A 17,525-nucleotide genomic window follows, 5' to 3' on the forward strand; every position below is an offset into this window, starting at 1 on the left:
CAGAGAACAAATTTATCTTGAAAATTAGTAAATAAAGAGGGGAAATCAAGCATTTATCCTACCATTCCTATATGAACTAAATCATTAAGTAAACAAGTAATATAAAAGATAATATTCCAACTAGTAGTTGTAAAAGTAATTATAGGTTATTGCCATTTTGCAATTCCCAAGGATTAACAGATCTAGGCATTGAGCATAGATAACTCCTAACAACATAAAAAGAGAGATAATCTATACATAATGTGCCTCCTGATGAAATAAACACATGCCCTCTACCCTTGCCAAAAAGATTGAACCTGAATCTGATCAAATATCTGAATCTGGATTCCAATTTTCAGGTAATACAAAATACAGAAGAACATGATGAGCTCCAACATTTGTATAAAATCAGCAAAATCCAGACTATGGGAAGCTCTGGGGGTCAAACAAACCAGATTCCCAATAGATAAATCAAAATAACTGTATATTAAAGGTGAATTTTTAAATGTATCAGATTTAGTATTCCTGGGCTCTAGAGTTTGTCTTACCCATTTTCTGGGTAGAAAAAAAACTATAAAGAAATGCACAAAAGTGATAGCAATAAAACTCAGGGTATTAATTACGTACTCTTAGAGGGAGATTGCAGATTGTGAATATGGGGTATGTGGAGGGCTTCTAGGGTGTCTGGAAAAGTTTTGTTTCTTGATCTGAGTAGTGGTTCCAAGGTGCTTGCCTTATTATAATTCATTAAGTTATATATTTATTTTGTATCGTTTTCTTTATCTGTGTATAATGAAAATAAAAGGTTAAAAAGGAATGAAAGAGAATTTGATTAAGAATATAGCTGTAGCCAGGAGCCATAGTTCACACCTCTAATCCCAGCACTTTGGGAGGTGGAGGTGGAAAGACCGCTTGAGACCAGCTTGGACAACAGCTTAGAGACAGGGTTTTAGAAACCCTATCTGTAAAAAAAAAAAAAAAAAAAAAAAAAGCTTAAAAAAAATATCCAGGCATGATGATGTGTACCTGTGGTCCCAGCTACCCAGAAAACTGAATCGGGAGGATTGCTTGAGTGCCAGAAGTCAAGGCTACAGTAAGCAAGATCATATATATGTACATATATGCTTTACTTAACTGGAGGGTTAAGTAAAAAACCAACAAGTTGCAGAATTAAATTTACTATATAATTCAAATTTTATACAAAGTTAAAGAGTGGGCATATATACTACCTGGAAAGATAATCTTCTGAGTTTAATGGTTGTTACCTTGAAGGAAATATTTTGCTATTTCTTTGTAAAGTTTGGCATGTTGACTAAAAGGCGAAAAAATGAAACATTATACACATATATTATATATGTGGGTGTATATACGTATATATACACACACCCATATATTTGTAGATGTATATAGACATACATACATATATAGTTGCTTTGTTTTGGGCTTTGAAATAATTGTAACCTTACAAAAGAATCACACATGTAATAGAAAGATTCTCCTGTATATCCTTGTCCCAGATTGAAATGTATGTATTGTTAAGATTTTGGCTCACCTGCTCACTCTTTCTCTCTCTCTCACTCCATTTGATAGCTGCAGATATGTTCCTTTACCTCTAAATGTATGTCCATCTTTTTCTTTAAAAACAAAGATATATAGAGATATAATTTTCTAATATGGACACATATACTTATTAGTCTGGAAAATGTGCAGGGATTTCACATAACAGATAAAGAATGTGAAAATAGCATTTTTAAAATGTAAAGCATTCTTATTAAGAAATGCATGTCTCTTTCCATAGCTATGCCTAAGGTAATTGGTCACTTTTATCTGAAGTTTAAAGAAATTAGTCATTACTGGAGCACAACTTCAGATAATACAAAATGAGGAGACAGCCAAAAATTGTAATGGTTTTCAGTAAGTGTTCTAAACCTAATTATAGTTTAATTTATTAAATTCCCAATGCCTTATGAATTTGATATTAGAAAAATAGAGATAAGATATCCTGGAAGGTAATAGAAAATTGAGAAATGCTCCTGAATCTCTAGCAAGTCAACTAAAAAGTGAGAAGTTGATGGAACATCTAGTCAAGCATATTTTTTCTTAATGGGGCTCAAACCTAACGTACATTACATATAGGAGGAATATAAATCAATAAAAACTTATTCTTCAAAAAAAAAAAGAGGGCCCCAATTCAAAGATTTTTTTTCCAATTACAACAAATATTTCTGTAGCAAAATTTTTTAAATACATTAATGAGCAATTTATGAATCTTATCAGTTTTTGTTGTTGTTGTTGTTGTTTGTTGAGACAAGGTCTCTCTCTGTTGCCCAGGCTGGAATGCAGCGGTGCAATCAGGGTTCACTGAGGCTCTACCTCCCAGGCTCAAGTGATCCTCCCACCATGGCCTCCCAGAGTGCTGGGTAATAGGTGTGAGCCACCACACTCAGCCCATATGGGCTTTTTTTTAAAGAAGACTGAAACTTGTAAATAGTTTGAAAATCTTGATGGTGCTTTTCAAGATTTTGACATATCTGAGTTTAGTCTATTTTTGTGCAGAATGTGGGTATCTTGCCAGAAAATATAGGGCATGTTTCCATACCATGCACTAAATTAAGCTTACCACTGAAATTATTTGACAAACTAGTCACTTCAAAAGGCACTATAAAAATACTCATTTCTAAAATGTTTATGCTAAAAGTTGTACCGAAATACATGAACTCTGACAGTGGACTGATAAAATTCTTCTCCAAGTTTGTGTTTATAAATAAGAATAACATGCATTGAAATAAGTCCCACATTTCCTTGCATTCTACAAATAATGCCCTTTAAAAAAAAAAATGTAATCAAGGGCGGTGGTGGTAGCTCATTCCTGTAATCTTTGGGAGGTCCAGGCTGGTAGATCACTTGAGGTCAAGAGTTCGAGACCATCCTGGCCAACGTGGTGAAACCCCATCTCTACTAAAAGTTAAAAAAAAAAAAAAAAAAGTAATCGATTGTTTGGAATTATAAGATAAATGCCATTCAATTATAGCCTGTAACAGAACAGAAATAAAACGCATTTGAGTTTAACATAACCAGACACTGCTTTTTCTTCTGGGGATTGAAGTTCCCAGACGCTTGGAGAGGTTGTTCCTCCACCAGGAAGCGAGTGTCACAGCGCCCGTGTCTGCCCGCAGGTGAGCGAGATGGAAGTGAACGGGCAGTTCGAGTCCGTGTGCGAGTCCGTGTTCAGTGAGCTGGAGTCGCAGGCCGTGGAGGCGCTGGACCTGCCCATGCCCGGCTGCTTCCGCATGCGGAGCCACAGCTACGTGCGGGCCATCGAGAAGGGCTGCTCCCAAGACGACGAGTGCGTGTCCCTGAGGTCGTCTTCGCCGCCGCGCACCACCACCACCGTCAGGACCATCCAGAGCAGCACCGGTGAGTGTGCGGGCCCGCAACCAGCCTGGCCTCTGTGCTGGCTACGGCACGACTGTCCCCAAAGACTGTGCCTTTGTGTCATCACGCATAGTTGCCAGGAACAAGATAACACCCATGTCCTACAGACCAAAGTTTTTCCTTCCCTACCTGCCTTCGCCACATCTGGCCACTCTCCCACACCCACTTCTCATCTCCATCTCGGCCCGCAGGGCAAACTGCAACTACAGCACCATGAGGCAGGACAGCACAGCCCAGCAGGGAGGGACTTCCAAGATCCCCACACAGGTCCTAGGAGCTGATCCCCGCCAGCTCCTCCTCCCAGTAATTAGGTTCGGCCTTTGAGGGCTGCGACCCTAAATAAACCAGACACCCTGCTTGTGGCCATCACAGAATTAAAATGACTGTTTTGTTCCAAGATACCCACAAAAGTGACTGTCCCAGAAGACCTAAAATATCACTGTGGGAAAATAAGAAGGAAGAAATGGATGACCCAGGAATATTGACCGCACATTTTATGAGTTTTATTTTAACAGAAAGCAGATTTATTTCACTATTTTAAAACTTCTATCTATCCTGTATAAATAGCACCTCCTCTTCCCTCTAAACTGTACTTCAGCGTGTGTGGTTAAACTGTATTTTTTGTTGGTAGATTTTAGGCACAGAGACACAGAAAAGCTTAATGAGTTTCCATGACACTGGAACCTGCATACTAATTTAGCCGTGGGCTATGTATGACAATGTGTGCATATGATATATATATAAAACATTTGAGTTCCAAAAAGAAAATCCCACTGTCTTACTAGACTTAACTTTATGATTGAACTTAGCATAACTACAATATAGCATATTCTACACAAAGATCATCAAACTTAGAGTCGAGATAAATAATGATGAATAAATTAGAAAGAAAAGCCTGTGTCAGAATATTCTATCATTCCATTTTAGTTCTAGGTGCATCCAATATTAGTAATTATCATTCAGTCTAAAACTTTTGAAGGCTTAAGAGTTAAAAGGTTCTCAAATCCAAGTTAAAATCCTTGTAACTGGATGTATAGAATTGAGGTGACAATTTTATTTTTAAAAAAAAGAATACCAGTTAAACAAGAGGAGTTCATTCTTGACCACGGCAGACTGAGATCTCAATGTTAGGAGAAGAAATCCTTCCAGACCTCGCATTGGCCAAGCAGCTCAGTGGGAGCCCAGCAGCTCAGACCCTAGCTGGCTACCTCCAGACCAGAGATGGTGGATGTCTGTTACGTTCTTACTCACTAGGAAATTCTCTAACAACAGCCACACATTAATAAATTAAATGAGAGTTATTTATGAAGAGAAAAAAATATTTTTTGAAAAATCAACCATGAGCATGTGTGTGTGTGTGTGTGTGTGTGTGTGTGCACATTCATGCAGTGTGATTTGGAATGTCTACCCTGTGCCTGTGGCGTATCACTGTGTCTTTTGGTGTGTCCTGTTACTCCACCCCCCACCCCACCCACCACCACCCCATACACAACCCATTCCCAGTGTCTGGTCTGTTCTCTATGATGAACTCATTGCCTGCCAGCTGAAATTTTTCCTTAAATACATAAAATGCAGATCCTGGCGCAGAAGTCACAAGGAGTGCTGTCAGGAAAACAGGAAGGAAAGGGCTGCTGGCTCACTCCTTCCCCCTCAGGAGGTGGTGTTGTGGATAAAGTAGTGAGAGACCTGGAATGGCTTTTCTCTGCTCACCTGTCAGATTTGCATGGTTTTGTTTTTTTACCTAACTCCCTGCCTCAGCACCTGCCCCGTGCTCCTTGCCCCAGACGCACACGGGTCTGTCCTCCTAAGACCCTTCTCAGATACTCCGGAGGCTCCCAGAGCTCAAGCAATAGAGTTGCCAAATAAAATCCAGGTTGTCCAGTTAAATTTTAATTTCAGGTAAAGAGTGAATAATTCTGCCGGATACGTATATCCCAAATATTGCATGAGAAATACTTATACTGTGGAACTATTTGTCGTGTTTGTAGTATTTGCTAAAATACTATCAGGGCAGGAGATAAATGGGCTCTTATATAGTTTCATTTAAAATCCAAATTGAATCTAAAGGGCTTTAGCCAGAGATGCTATGTGGGAAAACACCCAAAATGGGGAGAAGTGAATCAAAGCTGCACAGAGGTGATTCTTGGGCTCTCCAAATTCTAAGTACGGAGCCACCTCCACCTGCAGCTCTCTTGGGGAAGGCTCCAGGCTTCGCTGCTGCCGCAAGGATTTAAGGCAGAAAGATATGACTTACCTCTGGGGTTGGTGGTGCATAAAATGCTGAGTGTTTGCACAGGGCAGCTGGTACTTCACCCAGAATCATTAAATTAACATGATGTATCATCTTCACAGGCATGGAAAAATAAACAGTTTAAGTACTAAAGCATTATAGTAGATTCTAACTAAGTAAGCATATAGGATATTTTTTTCCAATATTCCCTTTCACAGTTTCTCTATGACATGGATTTGTTCTTTAAAAATTCATTATTGTTTGATATGACAAGGGTCTCTGTCCTTCATTCTGCCCTCCTACTACTCCTGTGCGGTATTTCTCTTTCTCTCTCTCTCTCTTTCACACACACACATTTCCTTCTTTTCTCACATGATCTCAGTATTGTCATATTAATTTTCTTCCACTAGTTTCTGTTTTATACTGAATCAAATAGAATTTCCTGTAGAAAAATGCAGAAAATTAACTTTCTTACATGACCTACTGATTTTTGAAAGAATGCACTCATCTGTGAAACCTGGGAAATGACTTTGCTCTAATTGTATTGACTTCCGCACATACTCCGGTCGGATACATATCTCGGTTTAGCAGGACTTGACGCAGATTTCTGTTTGCCTCTCTTCCTTTGCCCATTGTTCTCAGATACTCAACAGATTCCATTTTTCCTAAACTTACTCTTTGTCCTGAAAAAATTCCTCATTTTTGTCAACTGTCCTTAATTGGTAGAATTTTTCTCCTCAGCTATCCACATTCTGAATCTTGGACATTTGGGTCAGCCCATTTTAATTGCTCAAATTTTCAGCAAAATATGCTATTAAATCTTTCTCTTCCAGCCTTGTTCTTTATTCATGTTAGTAAAATGAAATCACAGACAAGAGTCTGATGCCACACGAGAGAATTATGAAGATGGGCTCAGCTCTAGATGGCCACAGGGATTCTCTAGCTATTAGTAGGTGAGCAAGAATGAATGGAGACATCTCAGCAAATCAGAACAAATGAGGGATAGAGTTACAGTGACTTAAAGTTAGTTTCCTTGCCTTTATTGACTTCGTGGTTTATCTAACTATGATAGAATCTTAGGTTCTTTCAGCCTAAAATCTACTTCAAGCACCCAGATTTCTCTCCATCCAATAGACTCAACAAGTTTTCATATAAACCACAGTGCCTGGGACTACAGGCAATATTAGAGGAGGATATATTAGTGCAATGTTACAGTAGGAATATTAGGAAAGGAAAGTAGAATGAAAAAGATCAGTCAGTTAACCTCATGACTAAAAAACAAGAACCCTTGCCTCAGTCATCTAAATATTTTAGGTAAAAGTAGAAGTTGATGCTGGAAATATACCCAGACCTCCACTTCAGAGTATTGGATTAAACCTGCCTCTGAAGGAATATACCAATGCAATTGTACGTGTTTGAGATTACGTTTTTCTTTTACTTCTGGTGCTGAATATTTCCTAGGACCTATCAAAAGGCATTATCACATTGTATCTAGGCAGACTTGTACATGGTGGTACGAGTAGTCTGAATAGGCAGAAACATTGTCTAATAATCATACGTGGATGCACATCCGGCCAAATACAGGAACACGCTTGTAAACATACAGAAAAAATACCTTCAAAAAGGACGCAAAATAAATCATTTGCAGTGATTTCCCACCAAGTAGTTGGTGGGGGAGAGGCAGATGGAAGAGCGTTAGGGAGATATTAAAAATTAAAAATAAGCAGTTATGACTTTTTATGATTTTAATGTCAAATATAACATTTGAATAGAAATAATACTCCTTGATAGAAGTAGGCAAACTATGATGTTGTATATTCTCTTGGGATGGGGGGTTCTGTTTGTTTGCTTTTGTTTTTTTTTGAGACAGACTCTCCGTGTGTCACCCAGGCTGGAGCGCAGTCATATGGTTATGACTTACCGCAGCCTCCAACTCCTGGACTGTGATCCTCCACCTCAGCCTCCCAGGTAGCTGGGTATACAGGTGAACACTGCCATACCTGGCTAATTTTCTTTCATTTTTTGAGATGCGGTCTCTCTTTGTCACCCAGGCTGGAGTGCAGTGGTGCAATCACGGCTCACTGCAACCTCCGCCCCACCCAACCACCGGGCTCAAGCGATCCTCCCACCTCAGCCTCCTGAGTAGCTGGGACTACAGGCAGATGCCACCACATCCTGATAATTTGTTGTATTTTTTATAGAAATGAGGTTTCACTATGTGGACCAGGATGGGCTCAAACTTCTGAGCTCATGTGATCCACCTGCCTCAGCCTCCCAAAGTGCTGATATTAGAGGCATGAGCCACCACACTCAGCATACTCTCTGGTTTTTACAAATATTCTTCACTTTGAAATTCCAAAGAAACTTTATGTAGCAATAATACAATTTATAAAAAGAGTAAATAGATTCATTTGCATCACTGTTACTCCTAAGTTTGGCCTGTGTGCTATATTATTTTCTTTTTTATTTATTTCTTCTTTAATTTTGAGGCAGGGTCTTGCTGTGTTGCCCACGCTGCAGTTCAGTGGTGTGATTATGGCTCACTGCAGCCTTAACTCCCAGGCCCAAGTGATCCTCTCACCTCAACCTCAAGAGTAGCTGGGATCACAGGCACATTCCACAATGCCTGGCTACTTTTTAAAAAAAATTTGTAGAGATGAAGACTTGCTATGTTGCTCAGGCTGGTCTCAAACTCCTGAACTCAAGTGATCTCCCACCTCAGCCTCCTGAAGTGCTGGGATTACAGGTGTGAGCCACTGTCCCCAATCAATACTCTAATTTTCTTATTAGAGGAATTTCTTAAACAATGATGCAGTTGAACTGCCCTCCTCTCTGTCACATAGGTCAGGAAGGGGCGTAAGGACTGAGGGTACAGTGTCCCCCATGGGAAAGCAGTGCTGCTTTCCAGCCAGAGAGTCAACAGAGTTTACGTTCTTAGATATGGCTTGGGACCACAGTTACAGAAGTATTTACAGTTTGATTTTTGTAACAGGAGAAATCATATTTCCCCTTAAATTGAGACATGGTCTTCCATCTTTCTACCTTACACCATACCCCATTCCTGGTAGCTTTGAAATGATTGCTTAAGCCTTGCTTAATATGTCAAAAGCAAGCCGGGCCCAGTGGCTGTAGTCCCAACACTTTGGGAGGCCAAGGCGGGCCAATCACGAGGTCAGGAGATCGAGACCAACATGGTGAAACCTCATCTCTACTAAAAAGACAAAAATCAGCTGGGCATGGTGGGGCACGCCTGTAGTCCCAGATACTCGGGAGGTTGAGGCAGGAGAATCACTTGAACCCAGGAGGCAGAGGTTGCGGTGAGCTGAGATCGCATCACTGTACTGTAGCCTGGCAACAGAGTGAGACTTAGTTCAAAAAAAAGAAAAAGTAGCAAAAGCAGCTAACCTTTTGATCATCTGAGGTCAGAACATTCAGAAGGTTCTCCTGCAGGTTTGGGTCTTCATTCTGAGTCAGTCATCCTACCCAGGAGACCACACCTAACCCGTCTTCATGCACCCTACCCTCCAATTCCAACACCCTGCTCCCCTCTCTCCCCGCTCCCCACTCTTCCCACACACAAACCCTAAACCCTAAACAGAATGACATTAAGATAATAATTTGTATTTGCAATACACACAGCAGGCATGTAAAAACAGAAGAAGAAAGGAGAAGCTGCAGAAAAATCTTTAAGTACTCTACAAACTGCACAAGCCACAGATGATTGAATAATCAAGGTGACTTTCCTAGAGAAATGGCATTGCTATTAGAACAAGTTAAGTCATCAAATATTAGCAGTAAAAGAAACTTCTACACCATCCAGTCTGGTGGTCTGCAAACTATAGCCTATGGACCAAGTCCAAGCTGCTGCCTGTTTTTGTAAGTTTTGTAAGTTAAACTCACACCCGTTTGTTTACCTGCTATCTGTAAACAGAAGTTTCAGCAGAGTTGAATAGTTACCTCTTTTATTTTTTGAGATGGAGTCTCACTCTGTCTCCAGGCTGGAGTGCAGTGGTGCAATCTCAGCTCACTGCAACCTCCACCTCCCAGGTTCAAGCAATTCTCCTGTCTCAGCCTCCCAAGTAGCTGGGACTACAGGCACGTGCCACCATGCCCAGCTAATTTTTGTATTTTTTTGTAAAAACAGGGTTTTACCATGTTGGCCAGGATGGTCTCATGATCTGTCCACCTTGACCTCCCAAAGTGCTGGGATTACAGCTGTGAGCCACCGCACCTTGACAATAGTTCCCTCTTTGAAAATCAGAGTTGAGTAGTTCCTACAGAGCAGCCAAAGGAATGTTTTAGCCCACAAAGCCAAACATATTTATTATCTGGCCCTTTACAGAAAAAGTCTGCTGCACCAATCTAATTCATTGAACCCATTTAAAGGTAAGGAAATGAAGGAAAGTGGTGAACCTCGAGCTGGGGGCGAGGTCAGAATAAGAAACCCAGGTGTCTCAGTAAACAGCCCTTTGTTCCTTTGGTTCCCAGCTCTACAAATTATTTATTGCTTGAGTATGAAGTTAATCTGAACTTCAGTTTCTTCATGTATAAAATAAGATTACAGTGCTACTCCTTTTCCCAGAATTAGTGACCATTTTTGGAGAATTCTTAGAGTTCAGAGAAAGCTCACTTATTTCTGCCAAGCACCAAGTTAATTAATAGATTCTTGTTATAAAGCAGGGAGGCAAAGGTTCAGAAGTCGAAGGGACAGATATCGATCAGAAGCTTTCTGAACAAAGCACCTTTCTTTTCGATTCAAGATAAAATCAAATAATAAATATTCAGATATTGCCTGGACTGGTTCCTCATCCCTCTGCTAATGAGTTTTCCTTCTTTGAATCTCTCCAAGTGGAACTGGAGACATCGCATACTTCCACCCTTGCAGGCTCAGACGAAGAAAAAGAGCAAGATTTATGACACAACCTACTCCTCTTGTGAGGCAGCTTGTCTGCTTTTACACTGAAGGAAACTGACAGAGATGATTTTCAAAAGACTTTTGGTTATAAGTTTTCGTTTCTTCTTCGGGGCACTCGAGGTAGGATTCCTCTATAACATTAAGAAGTCATAAAAATGCAAAAGTCCTATCAGACACAGAGCAAGATTTAAAATCTGAAGAATACTGTCTGCCTCCATCTCCTGTGGTTGTTTTAAAGTACATAAATCACCTCTTGGGAATGGAGTGCGAACCTTGGGGGCCGTGCCTTACAGACAGCCAACAAGCAACTCTATCTTAGCACACAGGTGGGGTTATTACATGGCGAACAGGGAAGGGGCTTCCAGGTTTTTCTGGCACCCCGGCCTTCGAGGTTGTTGTAAGGTTTGCCTGAGATCATTCATAAGGAAGCATTCTGCAAATTACAAATTAGAATGCCTCTACTTCGGCTTTGATTTTAAATGTCTCAATCTGGCTTAGTTTAATAATAATGATCATAGCTAACCTTTAAGCACTTACTATTTGACAAGCATACAAACCAGCTGCATAGAGTATCTAATGTAATCCTAATGAATGCTCTATGACTTGTATGTGATATTATCATTTTAATCAAACAGAGAAAAAACAATAAGACTTAGAGGGTTTATACAACTTGACTAGGCCCCACAGCTAGTAAGTGAAATTCTCTCTGTAATCATCAATAAATGCCTCGGAAAGTACGGTATAATCTAAAATAATTTAATGCAAATCCATTTCTGGAATAAGAGACCTAGGAGCTTTTTTCTTTCATTATTTCCTCTCATAAATATGGATTTAGCTCCTGCCATGTTTGAAACTTGTATTTTCTATAGTAATTTCTGAAAAATTATCTTTTTTAAAGAAATGTTTATTCACATATTATTGACATGGCCTCTCATGTTGGTTTGTCTGTGAAATATCTGTTTAAAGAAAAAGATGTAAAAAAAAATAGACTGAAATTAAATTTTTTTAAAAGCCCATAGAAAGAAAATACTCTCTGGGTTTAAAATTTCCTATAACACTTAGTCGTTTTGACATTATGCGGATTTGGAAGATCAAATATCCGATCCCCTGATTTAGTCATGGTATTGTCAGACAGCACTAAATGGAAAAAATAATTTTTGCCAACTCCTGTGTAAATTAAGCAGGTGGCAAATTCTGTTTTGAGGCTGATGAAGTGGTCAGGAGTCTGCCCTTGGGTTTAGTAAAGAAATCCTGCACTAAAGTAATTCTGATCTGATGGGTCTCCTGATTGAACTGTGGAGCAAAGATGTGAGCAATAGCAACCCAGTTAAAAAGGTCAATCGGAAACACAGACTAGAAAAACAGGCTCTTTCAATGTGCAGCTTCATCATTCACTTTTTCCTTTATGATACCTCCACAGACAGACACCTTTTTTATTTTCTTGAGGCAGGGTCTCACTCTGCTGCCCAGGCTGGAGTACGATGGTGCAATCCCAGCTCCTGGCAGCCTCAACATCCCGGCTCAAACAATCCAGCAATCCTCCTAACTCAGCACCCAGGGTAGCTGGGATTACACCACATCTGGCTAATTTTGGTTTTTTTGTATTGTTTTGCTTTTTGTAGAGACAAGGTCTTAGTATGTTTCGCAGGCTGATCTCAAACTCCTTGGCTCAAGCAATCCTCCTGCCTCAGCTTCCCAAAGTGCAAAGATTACAGGTATAAACCACCATGCCTGGCCCATAAGCACTTTTACAGCAGAAGAAACCGCCTTTTATAAAAGCGTCCATAATCCAGAGTTGTCTGATCCAGTTCATATTAGACTCTAACAAATACAGCAAAGTAATAGCAATTGGAAACCCTCCATGTAATTAATACTGGCAGTTGGATCGTGCTGCAAAGCCACTTTAAGAGTAACATTATTCAGCCCCAGGTGGTAAATCTAAGACCTGAAATTTTGTATTTCTGTCTATACCTCCTGCCATTGACTTTCTGTCACGTTTTCAGGGAAAACTTTTCCTGCTGCCAAGTGTCCTTGATAAAAACAAGATGACCACAATGAATAATACCATGATTTTACTATATTGGCATTTGAAACAGTCTTACATTTATTTTAATGACAAATCAATGATTGTGTAACTATCAACATTTTGAAAGCTTTCTTTGCCATCTGCTGGTATTCTACTGACATGCAGTTTCCACCAACATACAAGAGAATGTTTCTTCTTTTTTTTGTTTTACTTTTTCTTCTAATTATCAATATAACTGAAAATACTAATTCTAATTCTATAACTTCTAATTAAACTTACAGAAGAAAATAACTAGTCTAAGTTATTTGAAAACTATGACAAACTGTCAAAATTTAATTAGCTTTTATCCCTAGAATATTTTATGGTTTCAAAGGGTACATAATATTATTAAACTTAACATTACTTACCCAGTTTCATGCTGTAGAGATGTATGTCTCACAGGAAGTATCAGATCTAATCAAGACAGAAGTTCTTCCTGAATTTCTGGCTAGAACTGCCATCCTGACTCTCTTCAAAGCCAACCTTAAATTTCTTTTTCGCCTAACATTCTTATTCCATTACATATTTGCCCCGTAATGAAATTTTAAAATGTATGAAAATCAGTGCATCCATCTTGTCCACTACACTGCTTCTGAAAACATTTCTCTTTTCTAAAATATTGATTGTGGTCAGAGAATCACAATGAGACTTTGATGTTTGCTTTTATCATTTTCAAGAAATTTCTTTCAATCATCTTTTATTTTATGTTGTTGATTAAAAGTAATTATAGATAATTAGGAAATTACAAAGATAGTACAGAGAGGTCCCTGTACCCCTCACTCAGTTTCCCCAACAATTACATCTTGACAATATCCCAAAACCAGGACATTGACATTGTTACAATGTGTATGAATAATCCTTTTTTTTATTGCCTGTAGATTTCTATATCCACCACTATAATCAAGATGTAGAACCATTCCATCACCACAAAAATCTCCTAGTATCCACACTTGCCACTTGGAAGAAGTATAGAGACCTTACCTCCCTTCAAGTCTCTTTGCCCCCTCCTATTTAAAATTATCTTAAATATTTCCTACATATACATGAAGAGCCACATTGTACAATGTTATACTTCTTGCTTCAAATGTCAAATATAACTTAGAAACTTTTAGAGAAGGAAAGTCTATTGGATTTGCCCATATTTTTTCCCAAATTGCCAAATTTGAGAAATTTTCAGCCATTATTTCTCTGGCTACTTTTTCATCTCCCTCCTTCTGAGATTCCAGTGACTCAACTGGCCACAACTCCCTCAATAAGGGTTTTGAAAAGCAGGGCGGTTTCCTTAGAAGAGGATAGGTGGGCAGGCACTGTTTCATTTCTATCACATAACATCATCTACCTGTTGAATACAAAAATTATTTCTTCCACGCGTTCTAGAAATGCCCCCACCAAACATGACCCAACTGTCACATGGACAGCCACAGTGGGAGACCAGTCAGTCACACTGAGCTACTGTACCCAGTATACAATGCCTCTTATTGGTATCAGCGTTCTCTACCATTCCGCAACTTATGGGCTAAATTTATTAGTTTTTTTTTTTCTTAAAAAGAACTATCATAGGACAAAAGCAAAACAAAAACTCCACAATCTTGATGTTTTTTTAAAGAAGACAAAGAATCCTCAAACATAGTGCTATCCATTGTCCTTCAAATATCTAAGACGATTTAGGCAGCAATCAGAGTTGAACTTGACTAGAATATAACTTGTCTTTAAAATTATACTGATATTGGGAGGCCAAGGCAGGTGGATCACAAGGTCAAGAGATCGAGACCATCCTGGTCAACATGGTGAAACCCCGTCTCTACTAAAAATACAAAAAATTAGCTGGGCATGGTGGCACATGCCTGTGATCCCAGCTACTCAGGAGACTAAGGCAGGAGAACTGCCTGAACCCAGAAGGAGGAGATTGCGGTGAGCCAAGATCGCGCCATTGCACTCCAGCCTGGGTAACAAGAGCGAAACTCCATCTCAGAAAAAAATAATAATAATAATAAATAAATAAATAACACTGATAGGCTGGGTATGGTGGTTCATGCCTGTAATTTCAGGACTTTAGGAGGCTGAGGCGGGTGGATCACCTGAGGTCAGGAGTTCAAGACCAGCCTGGCCAACATGGTGAAACCCCGTTTTCTACTAAAAATATAAAAATTAGCCAGGCATGGTGGTGGGCATCTGTAATCCTAGCTACCTGGGAGGCTGAGACAGAAGAATCGCTTGAACCCAGGAGGCAGAGGTTATAGTGAGCTGAGATTGTGCCATTGCACTCCAGCCTGGGCGACAAGAATGAAACTCTAACTCAAAAATAATAAGAATAATATTATCAGAACTTCTCTATTTATATTGCTTATGGAATTGCCTTGTGTTTGTCAAATTCCAGCTGGCAGCTACCTTAATGTCTTTTCTGGTTTTAGTAGTAATGCATGTATTGTATCCCTTTACATGAAAAGAATGTTGACGTAAATCCAGGTTAAATTGCCACAAATTAAAGCAACTTTCTCTTTTTTTTTAAATTAGTGACCTGAAACATGAAGAGCTGTTCTCATTCTCAGAAAAAGAGAATGAGAAAGTCACAATCGGAAAGCCCTTAACACTTTCTAAATTACTTAAGTCAACAGAATGCAAGCACTTTGGCACACAGCAGTCTTGAAGTTTCTACCACTCATATAAGATCTCTAGCTGGGCACGGTGGCGCGTGCCTGTAATCCCAGCTACTCGGGAGGCTGAGGCAGGAGAATTGCCTGAACCCAGGAGGCGGAGGTTGCAGTGAGCCAAGATAGCGCCATTGCACTCCAGCCTGGGTAACGAGTGAAACTCCATCTCAAAAATAATAATAATAATAATAAGATCTCCGTTACTACTTTGTGACCCTGCTTATTTAAAGTCTTTAACATTAACCAGCCTTCTGTTTCATTCTCAGGCTGTTCATCCCTTTGTGTTCTTTCTCTGTACTTTTCTGTCCAAAGCCCCATGGAGGTGAAATGCCTACCCACCCTTCTTTCCTTTTCCCCTCTTATCTGCAAATACCTAAGTGGTGCTAATAGAATCTCAGTACTAACCTGGGCTCAAATTTCTGCCTATAAACATCTAACTAAAGAGACCTCATGGACTGCTGATCACATTTCTAGAGTGAATATAAAACTATGAGAAAATCTATAGAGGATTTACATCAACATATATTCTTTCTATTTTTTTTTCTAGCTTTCTTTTGAAATGCATCATAATTCCAAAAGGCTCATAAGATAGTATAAAGCTGCTGGGATGGAGGTCTCTTCTCTGTTTCGAATGTCCACAAAAAAAAAAAAAAAGGCAAACTTCCACTCTTTGCACCGATCCAAGCCATAAGAAACAACCCAAGCTACATATGAAAATCTCTAAAAAAATTTTTTAATTTTTTTTTTTAGAGGCATTATCACACTATGTTGCCCAGGCTGGTCTTGAACTCCTGGCCTCAAGCGGTCTGCCCACCTCATCCTCCCAAAGGGCTCGGATTACAGGCATGAGCCACCATACCCAGCCCAAAAATGTTTAGAAAGAGTATATAATAATATCGGAAGGGGGAGAACTTTGGTATTATATAAAACTAGAAATCCACAAGACATGGAAGCAGTATCCAAAATGGTGTGTTTGTGTACATACACACATAACTCAGCATGTGTCAAGAATTTTTGCTCAGGAAAAAAAAAAAACACCAGAAAGAAATACACTAGAATGTTAAAATGGTTATCTTTGATATTGAAACCAAAATGGTTTTGTTTTTCACTTCATACTGTAGTTTTCAAATGTTCTGAGGTGTACATGTTTCACTTTTATAATAAAAGAAAAAAAAACTTTTTGAGGCAGAGTCTCACTCTGTCCCCCAGGCTAGAGTGCAGTGGTGCAATCACAGCTCACTGCAGCCTCAACCTCCTGGACTGGGGCAATCCTCCCACATCAGCCACTTGAGTAGGTAGGACCACAGTCACAAGCCGCCGTGCTCAGATAACTTTTAAAATTTTTTCTAGAGACAAGGTCTCACTATATTTTCCAGGCTGGTCTCAAGTGATCCTCCCACCTTAGCCTCCCAAAATGCTGGGATTATGGGAATGAGCCACCATATCCAGCCAAGAAACTATTTTTAAAGAAGAAATAGCTAATATTTCATTGTTTTCGTCTTATTGGAAGCAATAAGACATCTCATGTCAGCATATCCTTCAGGTTGCACCCTTTTTATATCTTTATTAAATGAAATCTTTTGGATACAGTGATTATTGTGTTGGATCATTGGAGATGACCTCCAGAAATGTGCTGCTATGCTATTGTACTTATTTAGCTAAGTATATAACATCTCCTTCTAGTAATAAATTCTTTTTAAACATTAAAACTAAATTTTTTTAAAAATGTGCTTTCCCTTGCCTTCCTTGACCCTCAGACTGGTAGCAAGTGAGGTTTTGTAGATTTTTGTAGGGTTTTTTCCCTCCCCGTCAGATGTCAGAGGCAGTTAATTTGCAAACCACAGCTGCAGGTGGTTTTTGAAGAGAAGGGACTTTAGGACAAAGGAATAAAGCTACATAAAACCAGCTCATGGTGTCTTTAAAAACATAAATCCATGCCTTTGTAGTCCTTACTCCAACAAAAGCTCAGCTCTCAGGGGCATGCGTTCAGTTGTACCTGTGTTCCAGCTAGAAAAACTCCCCAAGCAATTATGGTAAGAAAAAAGGTTTCTGTCACAGCCGCATTCTAATATGATAGTGTCAACCATCTGTGTTTTCAGAAAGGGAAAGTGCTTTTGAAAATAGAAAAAATGAAGTGCTGGGTGGAATTGTGAAGAGTCTTGGCAAATCATCATCATCGTTATCCAATCAGAGAGAAAGTGATATTGACAAACCCACACTGAAAGAGGATTACGAAACCTTGCATCATGA

The 17,525-nt window shown here is 39.4% G+C and overlaps 1 protein-coding gene across 31 annotated transcripts in view; it reads left to right on the plus strand.

Moving 5' to 3' along the window:
- The window catches only part of DLGAP1 (DLG associated protein 1), a 1,035,773-nt gene that overhangs the window by 795,342 nt on the left and 222,906 nt on the right, over positions 1–17,525 (plus strand). For all 31 annotated transcript variants that reach the window (XM_035269693.3, XM_035269689.3, XM_035269699.3 and 28 more), the window contains one exon: positions 3,156–3,396. In XM_035269693.3, coding sequence (XP_035125584.1) covers positions 3,156–3,396 — 241 coding nt within the window. The remainder of the gene's footprint in view (positions 1–3,155; positions 3,397–17,525) is intronic.

Source organism: Callithrix jacchus, chromosome 13 (genome assembly GCF_049354715.1).
Source record: "Callithrix jacchus isolate 240 chromosome 13, calJac240_pri, whole genome shotgun sequence".
Classification (NCBI taxonomy): domain Eukaryota; kingdom Metazoa; phylum Chordata; class Mammalia; order Primates; family Cebidae; genus Callithrix; species Callithrix jacchus.